At 36.7% G+C, this 26348-nt stretch overlaps 1 protein-coding gene across 2 annotated transcripts; it reads right to left on the reverse strand.

The window, feature by feature from the left end:
* On the reverse strand, positions 1–12391 carry LOC121259418 (DAR GTPase 3, chloroplastic). 2 transcript variants are annotated; one of them, XM_041161010.1, is made up of 10 exons: positions 12184–12391; positions 11770–11784; positions 11617–11736; positions 11365–11481; positions 10614–10757; positions 10445–10531; positions 8374–8489; positions 1843–2024; positions 907–964; positions 1–574 (listed from the first exon to the last, which is right to left on the reverse strand). In XM_041161010.1, exons 1-10 carry the CDS (start codon positions 12328–12330, stop codon positions 451–453), a joined length of 1110 nt encoding a protein of 369 aa, XP_041016944.1. In that variant the 5' UTR covers positions 12331–12391; the 3' UTR covers positions 1–450. The 2 variants fall into 2 exon arrangements, with proteins under 2 accessions (XP_041016944.1, XP_041016943.1); XM_041161009.1 differs by having other exon boundaries at positions 11617–11784.
* Between the last annotated feature and the right edge of the window lie 13957 nt (positions 12392–26348).

Here is a 26348-nt window from a genome sequence, read left to right on the forward strand (position 1 = left end):
TTTAGAAGTGGGCTCTTTAGGCAGATAAACAAATGCCATAATACATGTTTCTGTCTAGAAATGAGGTATAATCAGTGATCCTCTGTTCAATTTACATTCATTCACCACATGGTGCATGGAATAGTCAGTAAAAGAGGATGCCACATTATGGTCGCTGGTTACTATGCAAACTGAAGAAAATGACAAAACAAAATTTTAATTACCTTATATGGAGCTATCCCAGTTTGGACCACCTGAAATCTCTCCTATCTGTCATGTTCTATGTGGTCGTATTGTAACGTTGTGGGACTTGTTCTTCCATAATGAAACCTTATCTTACCAAGATTTATGTTCACCAATCTTGATGATGGTTACTAGGTTTGATGGACATTAGCATTCTTTTGGCATGTCCAGGATTGCAGTCAAAGCTTCAAAAGTCCTTATTTTCCAATACGAAAATATTCAAGGGCATTAACTGGGAGGCCTCTCCAATGCAATCCAACCAAACTTCCCTTTCCGGAAATCAGAGAGAATACGAAAAGCCGCTTGATGAGTGTCACCACTGAACAAGTGAAGTGCAAGCTTCTGAACGAATCTGCATGCAGAAAATGTATAGCAATCAATTCAGCTTTGTGATTTTGGAATGAATATGAATGGGTGCCTTTACATTCTGCCAAGGGTCTCTCCAAATAACAAACTGTCCCCATTCTGTATACTATGGGATAGGCTTTTATCTACTTTAACCAAAACGCAATTCTTTTTTATTTTGGCATACCCGGTTTTTGTCACCAGGATGTCCCTATAAGCCTACTATTCAAAAAGTACTTAGCCTCCACTCCCTCCCTCAATATTCCCCCAACCCAGCACCTAAAATATTTTTAAAAATCAAATCCAAGTGAGAACAACAACCGCCATGCCAAAACATACGTTTTACCACATTGACCATCCACATCAATCTTGTAACGGTTGTAAAGAGGTTTTGTGCCTGCAATAAACAAAATTTTAATATTGCATGAATGTGCATTAAGATTATTTAAATAAATGTCAGTAGAAATTTGAGCACAGGTAGAAAAAAATGCATAGAATAAGTAATAGGGAGATTAAGGTCACGCTATGCATGAAAAGGATATAACTCCTCTCTGTTTGCCTTTCCAGGTGCCAATTAAAGGAACCACAATGTGAAATCAGCTTGAATAAAAGTCCTACGACTTTTTTTTTTTTGACAAGTAAACGTTGAATAAAAGCAGCATCAATTCAGGTAATGGAAATTTAAAACCTTCCAGTTCAAGACACCATCAAAATGCAGTAACAAAGGCAACTTACCATTATTTATGCACCCGTTACTGATTTACTCCCATGCCATGTTCATACTGCTCTCAAAATTTGAGGATGTGATCAATAAGATAAAAGCTCTCAAAACTTTACCCCATTAGCCTAATGCATAATTGTTCCACAGCTTAATCTCTTTCCTCCATATTTACTTTATTAAAGTTGGTCATCAATATTTCACATTTGGAAAACTTCACAATCAGATTACAAACAAAACTAAAATCTAAAAAAATTTTCATTGCATTGCATTGGTATGAATGCTTCTAGTCACAAGTAAAACTGGAGCCAAATTGAACTTCTAAAATGTTCTAATTTCCAGAAAGATTCAAATGGTTTCTTGACAGCCTAACAAAAGGAAGCAGAAAAAAAAAAAGTTACCACTGGTTGAATAAATAGTACAGATTGTGACTGTCGTGTAAAGATCAATTTATATTGAAGTGCTTTGTGTTACCAGATAAGTTTCCTTGTATTACAAGTGTCCTAGAGAATTCCAACAGAGAATAGATTGATTAGAATAATATACATATTGCTTACCGACTGATGAAAGCCTTGCCAACATCTGTACAAGAATTGCAGCAACATCAGCAACATCATATGATCTCTCTCCAATGTCATCACATATAGCAAGCTTTATTGCAGCTGACTGGTCACCAATCCGCATTGGAATCATTCCAGGAGAGTCCAGCAACTCAAGGTCATTTCCAAAACAAACCCACCTTATCCACGAACATGAAAGACAAAAGCAGACGAAGAAAGTATATAGACAAGGCCAGGACTTGTTCTTAATGTTTATCTCAAGATAAAAAATAGAGCAAGCATTCACTTCGGAAACTCTTTTCAGAGCGATGAAATTGCAGAAGTACGTAGTTTCTAAAATTACACAATTTATGTTCATAGATGTGAATTTTAAGAATTTTAAAAGTTTGCATTAAAATAAAAAGACACTTTAGAATTTCTTACACACTCTCTCTCTCTCTCTCCCATTTTTTAAGGATTCTATACCATTCTTAGCATTTTAAACTTTTAATAGCAACTTTAATAACAAGTTTCCAATATCTTTTTTTTTTTATATATAAGTAAGAAGATATTTTATTGATATAAAGATAGGCATAGCCCAAGTACATAGGAGGTATACATGTGATTACACCTATTTAGGAACTAGAAACGGTTACAAGGAAATCATGGAAACTGAGATCATTTAAATCTAAAGCAATGGCCCACATAAATAAAGTCTTCCAGAAAAAGCTCTTGAACTCTTTCAAGGAGAGCTCACGATCCTCGAAATTTCTATCATTTCTTTCACTCCAGAAACACCAAAATATACAAATGGGAGCCATCTTCCACAGCTGCAATCTGTGGTGTTCCCTTGATCCCTCTCCAACTAGCTAGTAGTTCAACCACCCTCCCCGGCAGAACCCATGCTAATCCCACTTTGCTGCAAAAATAATTCCATATGACCCTTACAAACTCACAATGTAGAAGTAAATGATCTACTATTTCACCACTATTTCTGCACATACAGCACCAGTCGATGATGATAAGCCTACGTTTTCTTAAATTCTCAATAGTCAAAATCTTACCTAAATCTGTTGTCCAAGCAAAAAAAGCAGCCTTTGGAGGTGCTTTACTCCGCCAAATGTTCTTCCAAGGAAAATGATTCCTACCTTGGGCAATAAGAGTCTCACAGAAAGAGCGTACAGAAAATTTGCCTTTCCTGGAAGGCCGCCACACCAATTTATCCGTCGCTGTAACAACAGGACTAATGGTGTAGAGCAAGTTAAGGAACTCCACCAGGACACCTACTTCCCAATCATGGGCCTCCCTAATGAAGCTAACATTCCATTGCTGCAAACCATTAGTAATTTCCAGCAAGTCAGCAACGAAAGCATCTTGTTCCCTTGCAATTATGAAAATAGCGGGATAGACATTATTAAGAGCCATATCTCCAATCCAAACGTCATGCCAAAAGCGGATTCTATTGCCATCCCTCATACACAGCCTAGTGTTGCTAGAGAAAGACCACCAACCTTTCCGAATATGCTTCCATAACCCCACTCCGTATGCCTCCCTGACTTCATTAGAGCACCAACCCCCCTTATACTCCCATACTTAGTATCAATCACCATCTTCCATAGTGCTACCCTCTCATAATTATATCTCCATAGCTACTTCCCAAGAAGAGCCTTATTGAAGGCCCTCACATTGCAAACCTCGAATCCACCACCCCTCAAGGGAGAGCACACCTTGTCCCACCCAACTAAATGGAACTTAAACTCATCTCCAAGTCCACCCCACAAAAAACCTCGTTGAAGCTTCTCAATCCGAGAGGCAACACTAGCTAGAAGAGGAAATAATGACAAGAAATATGTGGGAAGGTTTGAAAGGGTACTCACTATTAGTGTAATCCAACCCCCTTTAGACAAATAGAATCGTTTCCACCCAGTCAGCCTACGCTCTATTTTCTCTAACACCTCATCCCAAATAGTCTTGGCTTTGAATGATGCTCCCAACGGAAGGCCAAGATACTTCATAGGCAATAAAGAGACCACACATCCCAACCATCTTCGTTTTAGAGAGATTTATTTTTAACCTGGAGACCGCTTCAAAACACAACTAAATAGCCTTTAAAGATTGAAGATGACTTGGATTTGCCTCACAAAATAACAACGTATCATCTACAAACAAAATATGCGATATAATGGTAGCACCATGGTTTGTATCCCCCACTTAATAACCTGAGAAAAAGCCACCCTCCACTGAAGCTAACAACATTTTGCTTAGGGCCAACATGACAACAACAAATGAGAGGGGTAATAGTGGATCGCCTTGTCGCAACCCTTGCGAGCTATTAAAGAAACCCAAGGGATCATCGTTTACCAAGACCGAGAAGCGAACCGTTGATACACAATGCCTCATCCACACCCTCCATCTCTCCCCAAAACCACATCTCCTCAACAAAAATGGAATTCTCAATTAATGTGATCATAGACCTTCTCCATGTCTAATTTGCATAAAATACCCGAGACTCCTGCCTTGATCCTGCTGTCCAAACCTTCATTAGCGATGAGGACCAAGTCCAATATTTGTCTACCCCTAACAAATGCATTTTAAGACTTAGAGATGATTTTATCCATAACCATGCTCGTCCTATTAGCAAGAACTTTAGATATTATCTTGTACACACTGCCCACAAGACTAATAGGCCGGAAATCATGCACATTTATTGCACCTACCTTTTTAGGGATAAGTGCAATAAATGTAGCCTTTACACTCTTCTCAAATTTCCCAAAAGAGAAAAGTTCATGAAAAACCTGCATGACATGGTGTGTCTGAGAAAATGTCATAGTAAAACCATCAGGGCTCGGAGCTTTGTCTTTATTTATTTTTCTGACTACTTGTTGTACCTCTTTCTCTTCAAAGGGTCTCTCCAGCCAAGCCATACTGGTTTGATCAATGGCCTCAAAAGCTAGGCCATCTAATCTAGGCCTCCATTCAAAGGGTTCCAAAAGCAAATCTTCAAATGTCCAGCAAGGTAACCCTTTATCGCTGACTAGTCTAAAGAAACACAGCCATCTATGGTCATGGTCTCAATGGTATTATTCCTCCTATGTGAGTTTGCAACCCGATAAAAAAACTTTGTGGTCCCCCTCCCTAAGCCACAATACCCTTGAATTTTGCCTCCAAGAAATCTCTTCCATTAGAGTCACTCTTTCTAATTCGGAAATGACTTGGTCTTTGCGAGTGTTCTCTACTTCTACACCGTCCAACCTTTGTAACTCTTGTAATAAGGACTTCTTTTGAAATTCTACATTACCAAAGACCTTTTTTTTTATATAAGTAATAATTACATTACCAAATACCTGTTCATTCCATGTCTCTAAATCCTTTTTCAAAACTTTCAACTTACCAGCCAATATGACACTCGGAGTGCCCTGTAACTTATATGAGCTCCACCATTGTCTAATCAATTCGACAAACTCATCTATTTTTTAGCCACATATTCTCAAATTTAAAGGGCCTTCTTCCCCCTTGGATACCTCCACAATCCAACATTATAGGAAAATGATCCAAACATATCGTGGTAGTTTTTTCTGGCATACATCTAGATAGTACATCTCCTATGTTGGGGATATAAGAAATCTATCCAGTCTAGACCAGACATGATTATTAGACCATGTATATGTACCCCCCATAAAAGGGATGTCCATGAGCTCCAACTCAAATATGAAATCAGAGAATTTAACCATTGTATGATTTTGTCATCCCTCCCTTGATCTCTCACTTGGAAACCTTGTCACATTGAAATCCCCTCCAATACACCACGGGACATCCCACCAAGTACACAATCCTGCTAGCTCTTCCTAGAGAAACCACCTCTCACTATCCAAATTAGGACCATAAACCCCAGCAAAGGCCCACAAAAAACCATTTTCAGAATTTTTAAAAGAACACCCCACCAAGTATTCCCCTACAATCTCGTCAAGATTCTCCACCACCCTTTTATCCCACATTACCAACACTCCACCCGATGCCCCATTCGAGGGTAAATATGACCACCCTACATACTGGCAACCCTAACTGCTCCGGATAATACTTCTTGTGATAAGCTTCAGCTTAGTCTCCATCAAGTACAAGATGTCCACCTTCCATTATCTTAACAAATTTCTTATTTGGAGGCGTTTGTCTATCTCATTCAACCCCCTAACATTCCAAATTGGAATTTTGGGCTTCATTTATCAATTACTATAGTCCTCCCTTTGTTCCTTCCTCGGCTTGCACTCCCCTCCTTTCCTTCATAATTAATAGACCAAAATAGCCTCCTCAACTCTGTTTCGTTTTGACCCCATTCCATGATGATAATGTCCTGCCTCAATTGTTGTGAGAAGTGCCTTGAATTGATCTTCAAAGCCCTCACAGAAGATCCTTACACATCTCTGAATTTCCTCCACTTTTTGCATGACCCAATCTGAAGATAGACAAGGAGGAATAGAATAAATAGAGATAGGATCGTCCCCAGTTTCCTCTGGCCCAATCTGATGAATCTCCCTTGTGCTGAGTGTTGAATCGTGCTGGAATCTGCCTTCCTCATTCTGTTGTAACTCCTCACCCATTGTTGGAATCATGTTGGACCCAAATAGATCAATGTTCCTTCCCCTTCTGCCGTCTCGTACATCTGTAGCTCTTTCTCTTGCTCAACCCTCTCCATCGACCCTTTCTGTGATGTTTCCCCTTGCTTCTGAACTCCCGTCGGGTGTGTCCCTCGATTAGTATGGTCTGTCTCGGAGGCTACGTCTTTTTCCAGAGCCAAAATATTCCTTTGCACTGCACTAAGGTTGAGCTATTGCCAAGAAGACTCCTGCGAAATTTTTTGAGTGATTTCCCCATGCTCTTGAACCCCCAACGCCACACTCTGATGCATAGGCTCTGCTGCCCTTACCTCTACGGTATCGAAAAGTTGCCCCGACAAAGGTGGCGCACAAGTCTATGTCAATCCACAGAGCTTTGGCCTACTAGAAGATGGCATCCGGTATTTCCCAACCTTTTTGTACAATGGTAGCACTAAGGTTCCGGCACATGGGTTGCCGGAAACTCTAGACAACGCCAGCGGAAGGGATGGTGGCACCCCTGGCCTATGTAACGGCGTGGCCTCGGGACCAAAGGAGGAGGATGTTGAACCCATTTCAAAATGGGTAGTTCTTTGGGCCTGAACGGGCGCAAGCCCATTTCTTTTCAAACGCCATCCCATTTTGGGACGGGGTGGGTCTGTCCGGCCCAAGCCCAAGTCCATCTTAACTTTGCTTTTTTCAGGCCTTGTACACTGACTTGACCCCAACCCAACATTTCCTTGGCCCAGGCCCAGGCCCAAGCCTTGGCTAGGATTTAAATCCCAATATACTCTGCCTAGCAACTCTTCTACAGACTTCTTTAGACAGTGCAGCTCCTCCTTCACGCCAGCCAACTCCTCCTTTAACCCAAACAAGACACTCTGCCTCTCACTTTCCACTTTGCAGATATCGGACAGACCACCTCTATCTTTTTTAGGTACAAAGTTGCGACCATCCCTCTCCGCGAAGGAGCACTCCCCTACTACCCTTTGCTTTTTGTCCTTTTCTCCATTTGCGACGCCAAAGGATTGGTTGTACCACCATGCACCGCCACCCTACTTTCTGCTCTACCTCCCATCACAAACTCAACATACGTCCTAGCGTGCCTTCCCAACTCCTTCCCTTTCCCATCACCCTGACCCACAATTGGAGCCTTGGGGGGGCTATACAGAGCACACTTCATCTCCATGGAGAGGCTTTTCCACCCTCTACCTTCCATCCCTTTCGGGAACACAAGCATACCTCGACGCCCATTGCCACCATACTCAATGACTTCTAAGTAGCGTCCGTAAGTATTGGAACGCCGAATGGCAACCAATGACAAAGACCCACTACGAAAAGTCTTGAAAAACTCCTTACCCCCTGAATGATAAGACTCCTCCATCGTGATTGCCAACTAACGAGCACTGGCATAATTGAAACCATCTCCTTCATGACCTTCCTACTTCTTTCAATAATACGAAAGTAGCTTCCCCCCTCCAACGATAACACAAAAACCTTGGTTTCAATTAGTAAGTGTTTTCTGAAACCCATCCTACACCGAAAATATGACAGACCCAAAGAATGCTAAGGTGATTCCGATGCAACTCACTAGAAAAAATCATCCATGATGAAAGTGTATGGAGGGAGAGAGAGAGAGAGAGAATAGTTTCCAATATCTCCAATAACAATTAATAAATTGCAATATCCTGCCAATGAGATCTAGCTAAAATGGTGCACCTCCCCCTCCTGAAAGAGTGTAATGGAAGGTGAGGTCAAGGGTTCAAGACCCATTGACCACATGTTTAACTACCTAATCAAATAGAAGAAAAATATCTTAGATTTTTTTTTTCAGTTTTTCTAGGACTCCAATTAATGCAACAACAAATTTAAACCCAGCATTGCAAGTTGCTTTCATTTCTCCCAACCCCCAACCTCATAACCCGAAAGATATCCAAGTGACAAAGATGAAGATGCATACTTCAACTCTCTTGTGACACCTGGTCTGGGAGCTGCTGGACACATTCTCCGCTTCAGCAAACGGTTTATCAAAGATGATTTTCCAACATTTGGATATCCAACTATTCCAGCTCGTACCTATAAATAAAAATGCAATGTTCATTTAACCATAGCAATTATTTTTGTGAAGCATGATATACAAAATAAGTTATCTCATGAAGAAAAGGATCAAAAGCATAGAGAAGCAACCGTCATTTAGAAAAACTCCTTTGTTTCTTATCTAAAGATATTTCAAAAGAAGTTCAAGAAGAAAAACAATACGCCTTCTGGCTCACCACCAATTAAGAATCTTCCCACTTCCTCCCACAAATTGCTCAAAAAGAGCCACATCGGTTCAGCTCAACACATCGTCTACTACTTATCTACCAATTTTAAACTGCATTCTGACTCTTCAGGGATATGTTTGACAAGAGTATCTGACCCCAACACTCTCTCCTTTGCAACACATTCCCAAACTCACTGTCTTAAGCAAATTATCTCTTACTGCAACCCCTGATCACTTTCATCTTGACCCAACCATGCTCACAAAGCAATCAAAAGCAATGCAAAATGATCTGCTGGTGTTTGGTAGATTCAGTCTCTATAAGCCTAACAACAACAGTTTACAAATAAATAGATCCTTTTCAGAGATAAATAGAGACATAAATGTCGAAGCAGCAACTGAGCTCTAATCCTTTAATAAAATGCAGAGAAACTTGAGAACAGCATCATTAGACAGACATATTTCAAAACAAAACAAAAAAGTAAGAAAAAGGCATCAAGATCTAATCATTTGATAAAGTATCGGAAAACCACGATTGGAGGCTCACAAACTCAAGGCTCAACGAAACAGAAACTATCAACATTAAGAAACTTCTTGGTGTCAGCAGTGCAAAGAAAAAGAGCCTGGCATTCATTTATTCTATCATCTTCGAGGCTTATTTTATGTCCAAGTCCTGAACTTTCCTCCAAACCAATTCTTTCATTCAATTTTTGCTCATCATGTTATTGTTGTGTTTTTTGTTGTCAGACAAGTATAAGTTTTTCTCTCTAGATGTTAGTCAATTGCATATTATCTCGAAGATGATTATTCTGTTATCAATTGAGGGACTTGAGACTGTAATTCAGGTTGAAATTGTAAAAAGCAAGACGTAAGGAGGAGCTTGCATTTGGAGCCAAAGGAGCTGTGATTGTCATTGTGCCAGAGAAGAAGCCATCAACTAATGTTATGATGCAGATGAGGTGATAGAAGGGGCAGTGGTTTTGGGTTCCAATAAAGATCAAAGCAAGGAAGTGTTGCAATTGATGAATGAGGTGATGAGGTGGATGTCATTCTCATCGGCGGTATGGAAAGAGAAAACAAGTGAGGAAGAGGAATGTGGGGAGGTTTGAGGTTCAAGGTGGAAGATGCCACGGTTTTGCAGAAGAGTTGGGACATGGTACGGAGGCTGTCTAGTTGGGGGTGATTGGTCATGGAGGTGTAATTACTTCGTTAGAAGATTTGGTGATACGTTATTGACAAGGAATGTGATTAAATGTAATGTAAAAAGTGGCCCATATCAAGCACCCTAGCTGGGGAGAATGAAAGAAAGATAATGGAAGTGGACTTGAGCCTTGCATCTTCAAAGTTCAAAATGTGAACCAATGACTATCTTAGAACTTTGAATGATAACCAAAAACTATAGAAATGTACATTTTCAGTCTAAAGATTTAAGTCAAAAAAAGATTGGAAAAACAAATATTCTGCTCCAAAAACCTACTAGCTTTCATTGGTTCTTTGGAAGGTAAACCGTGTCAAGCAAGTAGACTGATAAAGATCAAGTTGTGCTTAAATGCTTATATAATTTTGATGTATACTTCCTGTGTACCTGGACTTTGCCTATTTCTATGAATATAATATCTTTGATTACCTATCAAAAAAAAAAATGATTATATAATTTTGCAACAGCATTAACAAGCAATGTGTCAATAAAATCAGACGTTAAGATAAAGACTAAGAAAAGGAAAAAAAACATGAAAGGTTTCACATGATTTCACTAGATCTAGGAACCTACCGCCCGTGGAAGTAGTCCTTTGGCTCTGCGTCTGACATTCACATCTGCTGATAATGCCTTTGCTAACCGCCCCAGCTTCATAGTGCCCTGTACTTGCCACATAAACATAATCATATAACTAGATGATGACCAGAATATGGAAAGATAAGAGGGTCTTTTGTTCCAGTACCAGCCCGAGTTGCCCATTGGAAAAGACAACCTTCGTTCCTTGCCTTGAAAAATAAGTAGCCCAAGCATTTCGGTCTGCCGTGGATATCATGTCTTCTCTATTCAACACCAGAATTCTTTTCCTATTTCCCAGCCACGAATCCATCTGCTCAAGAGAGAGTGCTAGGAAGGTTAAGACCTACAACTTTTGGTTTCAACTTGTCTGTCCTAAAGGTGCTTCTTCTTGGAGTATCAAGAACCATTTAACATTATTTGCAACATAGTATCCGACTAATAATGCCTGATGCCACAGTTTCCAGAAATATGGTTTCCACTTTCCACCAAAATTCATTATAGCATACTACAGGAATAACATTTATTTAGTAAGTCTTATAGGTAACAATAAACTAAAAAATTAGCAACCCAAAAAGTATGCATCTAGACAATCTTCTCCTCTCTAACCCAATGTAAATTGATATAAACATTAACATGTCTAGAATGAGAGAGTAATTTGTAGGAATTATTCTCATTAAAATTTGTAATATAGGTACAAGGCAGTATATATAGATTACAGCTGAAGAGAAAAAAGGAAAGAATAAATTAAATGCTAACTTCTAAGGAAACTAAATCTCCTAGAAAATTCACACATTTACACCCAATATCTCCTAGAATACAGCAGAGTTGACTAGGCAGATTTTGGAAACTTTCCAACAACATGTTATAGTCATTTCGCATTACAGCTAAGCGGTAACAAAGTAATACAGAAGTCTAACCTGTGGATGACTAGTTGACAATGGAATTCTTGCGTCTCGCACCTCTATCACCACATCCATTAGCTTAAGTTGCTCTTTAAGCTGTTTTTCTGTTTTGGCTATATGACCAGGATACCACTATCCAGGTGCCAACACCCAATAAGGCAAATTGAAACAGAAAGTTAGTCAGAAACCATCAATTTGAATTTCCAAAAATCTCGGCCAGCTACCACTTCAGAAATTCAATCATGATAGACCAAACCTAATTCATACCTGAACAGGTCGCAGTGCCTTTGTCCAGTGATAAAGATCAGCATCCAGCTCAACCCAATCACTCTCTCCATGACATCCATCTTCGAAATTGGCATTCCCATTTTCATGCCAACTGGGAACATTGGCATTCCCATTTTCATACCAACCGGGAACTTTCCCACCAACAATCTGTAATGTTTTAATCAACAATTGTGTTATCCTATTCATTTGTGACCGCATTTGTAGTGCATATGTTATTGATTGTTAATCCACAACATTCGAAAGAATTATAATATGAAATAAACAAAAACCGGAACTAAACTGTTTGATTGGTTTCTGAGAAAATTTAGTAAATAAAAAGAAAATAAATGTTCGTTTTATTAAGAAAGAACATTTAATACATTATACACTCTAGTTGGGGCTAAAACTGCTTTTGGGCATCCTCGTAACCAAAAGCAAAAGATAAATAAATAAATAAATAAAAGACTACAAGTTCTCCTACGTTTTACAAGAACCAAAACACAAGGAGTGAAGAGAATTATGAATGAACTAAGAGGGAAATATGAAATTGAGGATGGGAATTGATGCCTGGATGGTGGAAGGTGGGGACGAGAGAGAAGCTGCAGCTGCGAGAGCCGTTGGAGATGACTTGGGTTTGGTTGTCGGGAACTGAAGGAAGAGTCCCGGGATTGCAGGAGAGTTTGGAAGCCATAGGCCTGAGAGCTGAACCGCCATCTACTTTTGTAGCTAGTGTAAGTGTAGTCTCTCAGTCTCTCAGTTTCGCGGCTGATGATAAGGAAAATTTTCTTATCATCAGAAATTCACAATGCGCTGTAGTCCGTTCAGCAACGCAACTGATAACAGGTATTTTCATATATTTTCGTATACTTTGTTTTTAAAAATTATTCAAATATAAATCACTTTTAATTTTTTATTTTTTATTTTTTCATATAATCATTACTTAATTATTACAACTTTCTCAAACTCTCAAACAAAACACAAAAAATAATATCATTTTTACAAATTACAAAACAAAAATAATATTAAAAATGTATATTCAAATAATTTTTAACTTTATAATATTTTTATTTAATTTTTTTCTCTCATTTTCCAAAATTCAATATAAGATCTTAATTCAAATCATTTCACAATTATTTACAAATATATTAAAATATTCTAAATATCCAAACTAAATATCCAAAGGGACCTTAATTTCCATCTAACAAAATTATTTTATCTATATCAGGTATATATTAATCTTCTACATTAGCTTATTTATTGTTGTTATATTATTTATATATATTATTTTTTTAATTCGTTTTTGCATTCGATTAAATAGATAAATATGTTATAAATGCATATATAAATTTGGTGGATAACCATTTAATTTCCACCTCATATTTAGATTTTCCATTCATGTACCAAATTTTGAAATTCCTAAATTCATCAATATATCTAAGTAATTCAGGTATCATCCCCTCGTATTCTTTATCTTCTTATGTCTATACAAATGTGTCTTAAGAATCTTTTGTATAACATAAGAAATTCAAAGTAAATGATATTAAGCTCCTAAAGAGTTACTCTTACGATACAATCTTTCTATTCTCTTACTACTTCTCTTAAGTTTTATAACACATTATCAAGACTCTATTCAACCGTTGTGGTCTTTTGATCTTTGACAAGATATTTACGTAATATTTTTTGAACCACTGTAAGTTTCTCTTCCATAAATATTAATATGATCTATGTGATATTATAAAGAGTATAGTGTTATCATATCAATGCGATGAATATTCTTATCTTCTATATATTAGTTTGATTTTAATTATATATTTCTCATTCAATACTATTAAGGAAAGAAATGAAGCATCCCTGAAGGATCGCTCTAAAACAATACTTTTATTGAAGATTGAGTACCTCACAATAAAAGATCCATTGATTCTATGGGATAGTTTAAGTGAGTAATATGTGTACCATAAGACCATGCTCCTCCCAAAAGCTCGTTATGATTAAATGTACTTGAAGTTGCACAATCGAAATTGTGTAGAGAAAAAAGCCACTAATAATGATCTGTTTGAAATGAAATATATAACATATTCACGCCTCAAATGTGCTCCTACAACAATAATATCAAATGCAAAAGTTTACTAAGAGTTTTGAACTAATTTCTTATTTACTAGTGGCTAAACAAAACATCAGTTGTTAATGAAAAATCATCAGTCTCTTCTAACCGGTTCTACTCCATTCTCTGAAGCGAATGAAATCTCATTTCATCATAATAAAGGAATCAATGGTTGTAGTCGCGAACGTGATAGAAAAAAAAATCAGAATCAAGGAGAGCATACTCAAAGTTTCTCAAAGAAAAATACTCCATACCACCAGATGTGGAACCACGCCATGACAAAGTAAGATGAAAATTTAGACTTACAGAATAAGTTTGTAAAGAAATATGAAGATAAATGCCACAAGTGTGGTATGAAAGGGCATTGGTCACGTACATGTCTTACATCCAAACATTTGGTGGAGCTATATCAAGCATCCATGGAGGAATAAGTAAAAGGGGTCGATTGTATTAGAAAAACTGTCAGCTTATATAACAATAAATTATAAGTTACATTATTTATCAGTTACATTACAACAATAAATTTAGGCCAGAAGATTGTACTAGAAAAATTGTCAGCTTTCTCTTCTGAGTTATATTATATAGCATTGAAAATAATTTATTCACATGTTGTAATGCACCATAAGTGCTCTCATCTGAAGATCTTTATGCTTTGGCATAATTGTCTTTGTCATTCAGGATCAAGCATGATGTGGTGAATAATTAAGAGTTAATATGGACATCCCTTAAAGAACTAGTAGATTCTTTGAAATTATCCATGTGTAGCATGTTTCAAAGGAAAGCTAATTGTCAGACCATCCCATTCCAAGATAATTATTGAATCTCTATTTTTTCAAAAAATCCATGGAGATATATATGGACCTATAAATCCACCATGTGGGCCATTTAGATATTTTATGGTTTTAATAAATGCATAATCCAAATGGTCACATATTTGTCTACTCTCTACTCAAAATGTTGCATTTGCTAGACTTTTTATAAAAATTATTAGATTACGAGCTCAATTTCCTAGTTATCCAATTCAATCTATTCGATTGGATAATGCAGGAGAATTTATATCTAAAACTTTTGATGAATACGCAGAATGGTTTAACTAAGTCATTTATTAAATGTATGTAATTAATTGCTCGGCCATTATTTTTAAAAACAAAACTATGTACCTTTCTCTACTTGGGGACATGAAAGTTTCAATGCTACATCATTGGTTCGAATAAGACCGACTATCAATAATAAATATTCTCCATTGCAACTTGTATTTGGCCAACCACCAAAAATCTTTCATCTTTGTACTTTTGGTTGTGTTGTGTATGTTCCAATTGCACATCCTCAATGCATCCCCGATTTGTATTCGCAATCCATCTCAACTCATCTCACTACTATTCATTGTTATTCATCAACTTTAACTCACAAATCTCATTGCTATTCACAACCCATCTCAACTCATCTCAACTCATCTTTGAATCCAAACGACACCATGGGTCCTCAACGTAAACTTAGAATTTAGTTGGTTTTGATTCTCCCTACATCATTAGATATATTGAGCCTTTATTTATTATTGTTATTTTAAGGCTCGTTTTGAAGACTGTTATTTTGATGAAATAGTCTTCTCACCATTAGGAGGGAAAAAGTTGCCAAAAGCACAAAAGTTAATAATATGTAACACTTTGATGTTATCTCATCTTGATTCTCGTACAAATCAATGTGAACCAAAAGTTCAAAAAATCATTCATTTATAAAATATTGCAAATCAATTACGGGATGCCTTGACTGATAATAAGAAAATAATGAAGTCTCATATTCCTGTTGCTAATACTCTAGCAAAGATCAATATCCATGTATGACAATCAAATAATGCAACACTTAATGAGTCTAAAACACGCATAAAACATGAAAGACCTATTGATGTAAAGGATAAGACTCCCCAGAAGAGAAAAACAAAAATAAAATAAATCGGTGCTCCTAAATAGGTCGTACCCACAAAATAGGCAACAAGAACTATAGATTCATCCAAACTTTCTCTTCAAAATTCTCTCAGAATAGAATCCCCTGAAGTGGAATCCCCCGAAGAGGAAAAGGTATCTGAAAATAATGAGATATCGATACATTATCTAAATACGGAAAAATTATTTTAAAAAAATAAAATTGTTGTCGACAACATATTTCATTTAAAGTTGCTCTTGATATCACTAAAAGTAATGATGAAAATAAATCAAAAACCGTAAAAAAATGTCGATGTAGAAATGATTGGCCAAAATGGAAAGAAGCAATTCATGCAAAATTGATGTCACTAACAAAGCATAAAATATTTGAATTTGTAGTCCAAACACCTAAAGGTGTATTGCCTGTTAGATATAAGTGAGTATTTGTACATAAACATAACGAGAAAAACGAAATCGTGAGATATAAAGCACAACTTGTTGCATAAGGCATCTCGTAAAAACCTAGTATTGATTATGAATAAACATATTCCCCTATAATAGATACAATTACATTCAGACTTTTTTATTAGTTTGGTAGTCATAGAAAGTTGGGATATGCATTTAATAGTTGTGGTTACACTGCATATTTATATGGATAACTGGATAATGACATTTATATGAAAATTCCCGGAGGATATAAAATGCCTGAAACATGTAATATAAAATCTTGAAATATTTATTCTATCAAGCTATAAAGATCTTTATATGGATTAAAACAATATGAACACATGTGATACAATCATCTCAGTGAATGTCTAATAAAATAAGGATTTGAAAATAATCAAATTTGCCCAAAAGTTAAATTCTAAATTTTCTATTTTTGCGGTATATGTAAAAGATTTAAATCTTATTGGAACTCCAAAAGAGCTCATGAAAGCCACAAATTACTTAAAAATGAGTTTGAAACAAAAGACATTGGAAAAAAATGTATTGGTTTACAAATTGAACAATTTTCAAATGGAGTTTTTGTCCATTAATCATCATATACAGAAAAACTCTTGAAACACTTTTACATGGATAAAGCTCATCCTTTGAGTACTCCAATGGTTGTCCGATCACTTGGTATGAAAAAAGATTCATTTCGCCCTCAAAAAGACGACGAAGAAATTCTTGGTCCTAAAGTACCATATCTAAGTGCAATTGGTGTTTTGATGTATCTTGTAAATTACACACGACCAGATATTGTATTTTCAGTTAACTTACATCCAAAATACAGTTTTGCACTAACTCGAAGGCACTGGAATGGGGTCAAACATATTCTAAGCTACCTTCGTGGAACGGTTGACATAGGATTGTTTTATCCAAAATGATCAAATCTTCAATTAGTTAGTTATGCAGACTCGGTTTACCTTTCCGATCCGTATAAAGGAAAATCACAAGCAAGATGCCTGTTCAATTATGGAGGTATATCTATTTCATGGAGATCTGTCAAGCAAACATTAATTGATACTTCTTCCAACCACTTAGAGATAATTGCAATTCATGAAACAAGCTAGGAATGTATTTAATTAAAATCAGTAATTCAACACATTCAAGATAAGTGTGGTTTATCCATAATCAAATATAGCTCAACAACATCATATGAAGATAATGTTACTTGTATCACACAAATCAAATGAGGTTATATCAAATGTGATAGAACTAAACATATTTTGTAAAAGTTCTTTTATACACATGAGCTCCAGAAGGGTGGTGATATTGGTGTCAAGCAAATACGATCATGTGATAATTTAGTAGATCTATTCACCAAAGCATTACCAACTGCAACATTTAAAAATTTTGTGCACAGCATTAGAACGCGTCCACTCAAGGATACTTCATTGTAAACTATTGAAGCTCTACATACTTTTGAGGGAAAGAAAATGATCATCCGGATTGTACTCTTTTTCCTTCGTTAAGTTTTTTTTCCATCAAGTTTTTCCTTGGCAAGGTTTTGATGAAGCATGTTCTTTGTGTATGGTTATCCAATGGAGAGTGTTAAAAATGCAGGGAGAGTTTTATAAATGCATATATGAATTTGGTGGATGACCATTTGGTTTCCACTTCATATACCCACTCTTAGAATTCTCATTCATGTACCAACTCTTGGAATTCCAAAATTCATCAATGTATCTCAATAATTCATTATCATCCATTCATATTCTTTATCCTCCTATGCTTATAAAGGGTGTCTTGAAGATCATTTATATAACACAAAAAATTCAAAGTAAATGATATTAAGCTCCTGAAGAGCTACTCTCAATCTTTCTACTTTCTTACTGCTTCTCTTAAGTTTTATAACAAAATAGTAATTATTCAAATGTAAAGAATCGTTATAGTGCCCAGTTCGCTTGTGTGCAAAATGATTAGACCATTGTGATTGCTCTTATCCAAAAGTGGTAGGAGTTTCTTTTTTCTTAATAAAAGCTTACTTGCAAAAATTTCTTTCTTTTTTCATGTAAAAACGTGTTCTGTCATTTACATATAAATTAGAGTCTATTCTCGAACTTTTAAGTTGAAAACGTATTCAATTGTTAATTAATAAATTTATTAGAATAAACATCATGTTCAATTATCTAAATAAAAATTTTAATTATAAAAATTATAGACACATTATGTGTATCTTATAATGTTGCCCTCATAAGGATTTCGAATAATATAGACCTCACATGAATATTTAATATTTATGTCTATCTCTTTATATATTATACAATCCAATTCAATTAAGAAATTTGAATGAATCTCATTTGAATGTATTGTTCACGACAAATATTTCTTACTATTTACATGTGCACATGTTTGCATATCCTAATGTTGATACTAACATAGATCTTCGCAATAAAGCAACTATTATTTCTATACTTCTGAAGTCAAACAAGTCAATTCTAACATACGTCAGATATAAGTTAATGAAATCTCGAGCGAACCCAATGATAATAAGATATGAGCAATGATAGACGTACAATTTTTTTTTACAATTTTTTATGGAAAACACTGGAGGTAAACACCAGGTTGCAACCGACGTGCAAACGTTGACGTGATGGGCCACATAAGTTAACGAAACGATCGTGTCTTATATGTGAAACCTTGCATTTTTTTTCACTTTATGAGACATTATGTTTCATTTAGCTTTGACCTCCCTCTCCCTCTCCCTTAGTTTGTAACCCTAAGCACTAAGCTTGCACACCGACCCGTCCAAACCAGATTTGGATTCGACCCGACCCGTAAGGAAGGGTACACTAATCCGGCTCGACCCGACCTGTAAAATTCGGGTTGGGTCGAAATCCATTGTTTTGCTTCTCATTCGTTCTGGCCATACACATTGGAGGGCAAAAAGACACAGACGACAACAAAAATCTTGAACGAACAAAACTCTTATGGACGAGTACAAAAGAGAGGAAATAATTTCTCCCTAAACTAACCATAATCGACTACTCTCTCCTCCTCTCTCTCTGTCAATTTAATTTCTCTTTTTAAAGCTACTCTTTCTAGGTGTTATAGGAGAGAAAATAATGATATTGGGAGGAAAAAGTAGGTGGTGGTTTGACCTTTAATGGGATTTTCAAGAACTCTTAAAGTAGGAGAAGGAGATTAAAAAACTAAGATTTAAAGGGCTAGCTCCTTTCATGGCTTCCTATATTAAGGCCATCAGCTAGTCAACTTGCTGCAGACCTCAGCTTGAAACCATATTTCACCATAATAGGCTTCTTTGCTTCTACAGGTTTTCCTTTGGCCTCTGCCCAAGCTCTTTTCAAGAGACGCTCCTTCTTTGCAGCCTTGTCCTCAAACCTGTACTTGAGAAGCATCTTGAATAGGTTTGTTACCAGGTTCTTGTCAAGGGTTTGGTAAACTGGTTGAGAGCTGGCGGGACCTTGAGCCTCTGCTTGAGGATTCTCTTCTTTCTCTAGATCTGAACGGTCTTGGACCACAAGTGAAGACAAATAAAGATGAAAAACAGGGACAACAAGCAGAGAGGAAGAACGACGGCTAGGGTTTGGGGAGAAAGAAAAACATTAGGGTCGAGTGATCGGTTTCAACCGACTTTGAGAGTTGTTAAACTCACTTGTTGCTTAACCCAATCAACCCGATTTTATTCAGACGGGACCTAATCGGGTCTTTCAGTTGGATCGGATCCAGAGCCCTTTTGCACAGGCCTACTAAGCACCCATTTCACTCAATTATCTTTCTCCTACGACCTCCCTCTCCCTACTCACCTCTGTCAGCATGAACCCTAAGACCCAATTCTCCTTCCATTCAACCTCCATCTCCATCTCACTCCATTCTCCTTCTCCTTTGGCCTCCCTTCCCCTCTTCACCTCTATCAACACGAACCCTAATGCTTGATTTCACTCCCTTCTCCTTCAAATTTACTTCTTCTTTGATTCGACCTCCCTCTCCCTCTTGACCTCTTCCTTAACTTCGACCTCCCTCTCCTTCTTCAAATTTACTTCTCCTTCAATTTCACTCCCTAAGCCTTGATTTGACCTCCCTCTCCCTCTTCATCTTTGCCAACATAACCCTAAGCCCCACGTAGAGTCCATCCCCATTCTTGTTCACCAATGTGCAAGAACTCTCACTAGGCTAAAGGGCAAATAAGGCTCTTGTGTGTTTTTTTTTTTTTTTTTTTTTTGTTTGATATACAATTCTTTCATGAGTTTTTTTGTTTGATATATGATTTTGTGTTGTTGTAAGTGTTACTGTATTGTGTAAAAAAATTAAAGAGTAGTTTAAGACCATTTTGGTTGTCGGTAGGCATATGTAGCTTAAATCAAGATAGTGTTACCTAAGCATTTATTGTTACTATGACTCCTCAATATTAGTTGCTATTCGAGGTCCACATTTGGTGCTGGGTTCAGGGATGGACATGGTGAATTTGGAGAAGTAGCTTTTGCGGTGGTGGTGGTTATAGTTCTAAGTGACCTTATGATTCTAGGGGGAGTGCTTATGGAGGGTACGGTGAAGTGAATTTGGTGGTTATGGAGGATAAGTTGTTGGTGGTGGTATGGGATATTTGTTTGGAACTTAAAAGTATTTTTATGTGAAAGAACATGTTTCACTTTGCTTTCTAGCATGTTATTACAAGACTTACTACTTGTCAAATTTGCTGCAATTTACCACTTGGATTTAATTATATCACATTGCCTTTTTACTTGGGGAGGAATCCATTCTTAATTCTCTACTATGAAAGCACTGGTCGTGCTATGGAACCAGCTGACTCATCTGTTAAAAGAAACATTTATTTGTATCTTACTGTTACTACTATTTTTGCATTGCCTACACTTATGTCATCTTTGATATATGCAACTACTTTAGCTATGGGTAGGACCTGGGAGTAAAGTTGCACAAGAGAAACAATTTCTCGAGAGTCACCTATCCCCTTTTTATAGAATTGAATAGGTTCTACTTTTTCATAAATTTTTTATCATTAATATCTCTTGTCACACTTTCATTCGATATAAAACCTACATATATTTTATGTCTCTAAGGAGACCCAAATCTAGTCTTTGCTAGTACTATTCATGGATATTGCCCATCATTGATAATAGTTCTTACCACTTTCTACTTCTGACACACCATCGCAGCGAGGGGATTATAGTATTTAGTGTACTTCACATCGTTAACGATATGGTTGATATGACTGATTTAGAATTGTCAAACTAGAGAGTCATTCACTGCAGTTATATACCATTTGTGACAATCGAAATGTCATCGTCACTTTCTTCATAATCGTTTATTAATCATACCTTGAGTGAAGACCCGGTGTGCATGTGTAGTCTTAAAGCCACACACAGAAGATCTACTACTCCAAAAAATCCTGAATGAACCTTCTTCGGGTGTCCAAAGTACAATACAAAGGTGAATTTACTGCTGACTCATTTGCATATGTTAAAATAAAAAATTTCATATGTCCTCCATGATCTGTTTTATGTATAATGTTAATAGAGATTATCATACTGCGAATATTTCAAATGGGTCGACAGTTATGATAAAAGAGATATTGAACTTCTTAAGGTAGAAATAGAATTGTTGAGGAAGGAGGAAGTACAAATAAATAAAGCAATTGAACTTCACTTTTTGCATATGAAAAACTAATTCATATTAGCCCTCACAAACATGGTGAAACAAATTAACTAGCGCATAAAAAAGTACTACATATTTCACAACATTTTTTTTTTCTGTTTCCATTTTTTTTTTTTTTTTGTTTCTTTTTTACCCTGAAGGACCTGGTTTGCTTGAACCTAGTCTTATTTCTCAGATATTAATTTGAACACAGCTCAACCAACAATGCCTAGAACCATATCCCTTCTAACCCACCAAAGAAAAGCACCCAAGCCAAAGGTGGGTAAAAGCACTGCAAATGTATATGAAAAACATGAAGCAATCATATTCAACCATATCAAATGTCTTGAGAGTCAAAACAAATTTCTTTTCTAGGGAAAAAAGTCAGATTCAAAAACAACACCGAACCTTACAAAGAATCACCAGTAAAGCTACAAACGAAGCACTCTAGTATCAACAAAAACAAACAACTTCTTTCCAAATGAAATCTAAGAAATGGATTTGGGAGAAATGGTTTTTGGAGGAAGGCCAGCATTTCTCGTTGAAATGGTTTCTAGAGGAACACGATGGTGGTCTGCTTTTTGCCTTTTCATTTTTTTTAATTAATTTCTTACAGAAGCTAACAATGCCACAACAGATGATTATAAGCCAATTGCATGATGATGGTTGTACATAATGGAACTGATCTTTTATACTATTCTCTTAACACCCGTACTCAGAAGGGATCGAAGAGTTATTATCTGTCACCTAAAACCATCTCCTCACAATATAAATAACATTTCCAAATATTCCATAAACATGAATTCACCTATTCCAGCCAAACATATATACAATCCTCACAAAGTTTTCAATGAAATAACCCAACAAGATAAGTTAATAATTCCACAAATTCTCCATAATAATAATAAATCTCCCAGTAAATCAGATCAATATAATCAGATCAACATAATAACAACATCATCTACTCTAAATTAATTCCCCTCATAACCACAGTACCCTTAGGTACTCAATAAATAATCCACAACTAACCCCGCCCATGCTTCCTAATCTTGGTTCTCAATTGCGTCATCAAAATCATCTAAAAATATTACGAAGATATGAGGTGAGTTATCAACAACTCAGTAAGCATATGACATATACCAGTATGTAAATATGAGCATTTATATAGTACATAATGCAAAATAAAACCTTTTCAATGTCAGCATGCAGAACAAAACATGTTATCAAAGTTAACAGAGCAATGGTTCAAAATATTTATGTTCCAAAGTCCTTTGGCATGGCATAAACTAAGCATCATCATCATATCACATCAGAGCATCACATCAGAACAGATGCCATATTTAACCTCCGTGGTAGGGTTTTGCTATCCCTGGTAACCAAACTGGACAAAGACAGAAGTAAATCTTCCCCTTATCATTCTCGAAGCCCTGAGTGTGCACACAGGAAAGACCATACAGAAAACCACTTTATTTCCAAAGTGGATGCACTCAGAGACAGAGAAGTTGGTACCAACCATATAACAGAGGCTATAGTTTTACACCCGTGGTAAGGTCAGAGCAGAGTAAAGCAAAGACAGAACTAGATACAAAATCAGAATGTCATGCCATAAGTTTTCAGATGTCACATCATATCAAAACAAAGTATTGAATAGAATCATATCATCTTCACATAATCACAACAGATTCAGAGCATCTTCACATAACATGAACAAATTTTCAAATTTCATATTTGCTCTTTTAGCACAATTCAGAAATAGAATGTCAAAAACTTGCTCATATCTATACTAGTCATGACATAAATATTTTTCTCTTTTATACATGTTTTATGAGTAATGCAAAACAAATAATGATCAGGTTGTTTCAATTTTTTTTTTCATAACAAAACGTGCATATTTTTGTAAAATCAACCTCAGTTCACTTCTTTTTATGTAAAGTCTAGTATAGGAACCCCACTTACCTTACCATTGCAACATATTATCTAAGTCTTGAGTCCAACCTTTAATAGTCTCGCCACCTAATCATAAATTATACACCAAGTGTTAATGACCAACAAATCAACCTCAATCTAATTATTAAAATCCATAATTCCAAGCTACATTTCCGCAAACTCAATTCCATCAACATGTCCAAGTTATTTAAAACTACACAACATAGCTTCTACATAACACTACACCAACAGCTTATCCCTCCCTCCTTGAATTCATTTTATCATTCAACACTTGCACATCAATCAAACCATCACCCGTTCAAAGCCTTGACCCCTCGGTTTATCAAACTAATAACCAACTATATTTGCCCGAACTCAACCAACATATCAACCTGAACGGTCCACCACTCAAACCCCGCCAACCAACAACTCCATCTAAGCAACGAACATCCCGCAAATAGCAAACATATAAACCCAAAACAACCATCCAATAATAAATCACACAATCTACATGCTCCTTTAATTAAACACATTTGCATACAAGTTTTTCAGTAAACAACCAGCCATCCACATTTCAATGCACACAATGAGTCTACATTTTCGTTATCATACCTCATCTCGTTGGTGGCCAACGAAGTTAGTAAGTGGAGCGATGCTATCTAGTAGCGTAAATGCTGCCCTGTAAACCAGCTACAACTTTAATACTTGAGTTTTGAAATTTTGAATATCACGCGATGGAATCACTACAATTGGACAAGCAGAAGGGAAGTTACCTAAGCCTTTAGAGATGTAAATCGACCCCAGTGGCTAAGTTGGTCGTGTCTTTAAACTATCCAAGGTCAACATTGTTGAGAAAGAGTGGAATTCGAGGGTTCGAAGGGAAAATACTCCAAAATTAATATAAATTAAAGAATAAAAAATACACTGTAAAATACAAACAAATAAGTCAACAGGGGCTTACCAACATTGGTGAGGGAATTTCGGTGATCCCAAAATAGCAATGATACATTGTGGGTAGGGGAAACAATATGTGCAAAATTCTATGAATTGAAATTTAGTGAGGGTGCATAGTGAAATAGCAAAAAGGCCACCACTGATATTGAAAAGACTCACCAGTGTCAGTCGAGGATGTTGGCATTGGCAATGGCAACCCACGAATGGTGGCGTTTACATTTGTGTACATCAAGGGAGGTTTAGGTCTCGGGACAAAGCAAAAAACATACACACGCACACAACAAGAGGGACATAAAGAGGGGTAAATGCATATAGCTTACAAGTTGTTGGCCACACACGACGGTGCCGAATTTAGAGGGAGAAGTGGAAACCCAAGAAGATTTTGCTACAACCCATACATTTTTTAAAGCCATGTTACAACTACAAACGGGGAAATCAAAGGAGAGGATCTGAGATGCTTACTGTTGTAATGTGGAGATCCAAGGTGGCGTTGGCAACGGAGATAAAAGGTGCTCTGTGATGAAAATCTGTAAATGTAAGTTTGTGGAGTACAAAGAAGTCAAGAATTAGAGTGGGTGTGTATGAGAGTGAGATCAAGGAGTGAGCGAGAAGAAACCTTACCAATGTTCAGCGAAGAGCTCGGTGACACCAATCCGAGAAACACCGAAAATTGCAGAAATTCGCAAGAGAGAGAGAGCTCCTCACAAAATTGCAATTGTGATGAGTCATGATTACAATTGATTACGTAACATTTGAGAGTTTGTTAACTTTATCTTGAATAGTTGATAACTCAATTTTATCTTGTTTACCAAAGTGATTGGGTTTATCCTCTGCAAGTATAATGATGGTGAAACCATGGACTGTAGATACTCAAACTGAACTAAAACTAGTGATTTAGTCAAGAGATCAACAATTTGGTCTTTTCTTAAAAGGAACCAAAATTTCATATTGTTGCAAGAGACCTACTCATAGACGAAATGGTAGTCAAGTCTCACGTGTTTTGTCATTGCTTGAAACACGAGATTGGCTATTAGATAGGTTGCACCAATATTATCACACTACAAAACCAGTTTATGTTGAGTGACTATATCGAGTTCTCTTAGTATAGCTTGAAGCCACACAACCTTTGTTGTTGCATTTGCAATGGCTAAATATTCCACTTCAGTACTGGAGTGAGCTACAATGCACTGTATCTTGGATGACCAAGAGATAAGATTAAAAACAAAATTATAAACACAATATCCACTAGTGGACTTCCTGTCATCAAGGCAACTTGCCCAATCGGCATCTAAGTAAACTTGAAGCTGGGAGAAGGGGCTTGGTTGAAAAAGAAGACCATAGTGGATAGTGGACTTAAGGTACCGCAAGATTTGTTTATGTCACTTTAGTGAACATCAATTGGTTTATGTATAAATTGACACACCTTATTAATTGCTAATGAGATGCCTAGGTACCAGTTGATGTGCACCAATAGGCTGAAGAGCAGTGGCATAGGCAGCCATGTTGGCTTGAGTACCATGAAAGAAATATCAAAAAGGTGAAAGCGTTTGATAGTAGTGTGGTCAGTCTTGCCACACATTTGGCTAACTAGGCGACATTCCAAGGAAGAGGGGCCACGACCACGATCTCTGCCGTGAGGAGAATTAAAGGAAGAGTAGGGGTGAACAAAAAGTCCGCTTATCTGACCCGGCCGATTTTTCCGAAATCACCCGAACCGTTTGTGTTCAAAATCG

This window comes from Juglans microcarpa x Juglans regia, chromosome 4D (genome assembly GCF_004785595.1).
Source record: "Juglans microcarpa x Juglans regia isolate MS1-56 chromosome 4D, Jm3101_v1.0, whole genome shotgun sequence".
Lineage (NCBI taxonomy): Eukaryota > Viridiplantae > Streptophyta > Magnoliopsida > Fagales > Juglandaceae > Juglans > Juglans microcarpa x Juglans regia.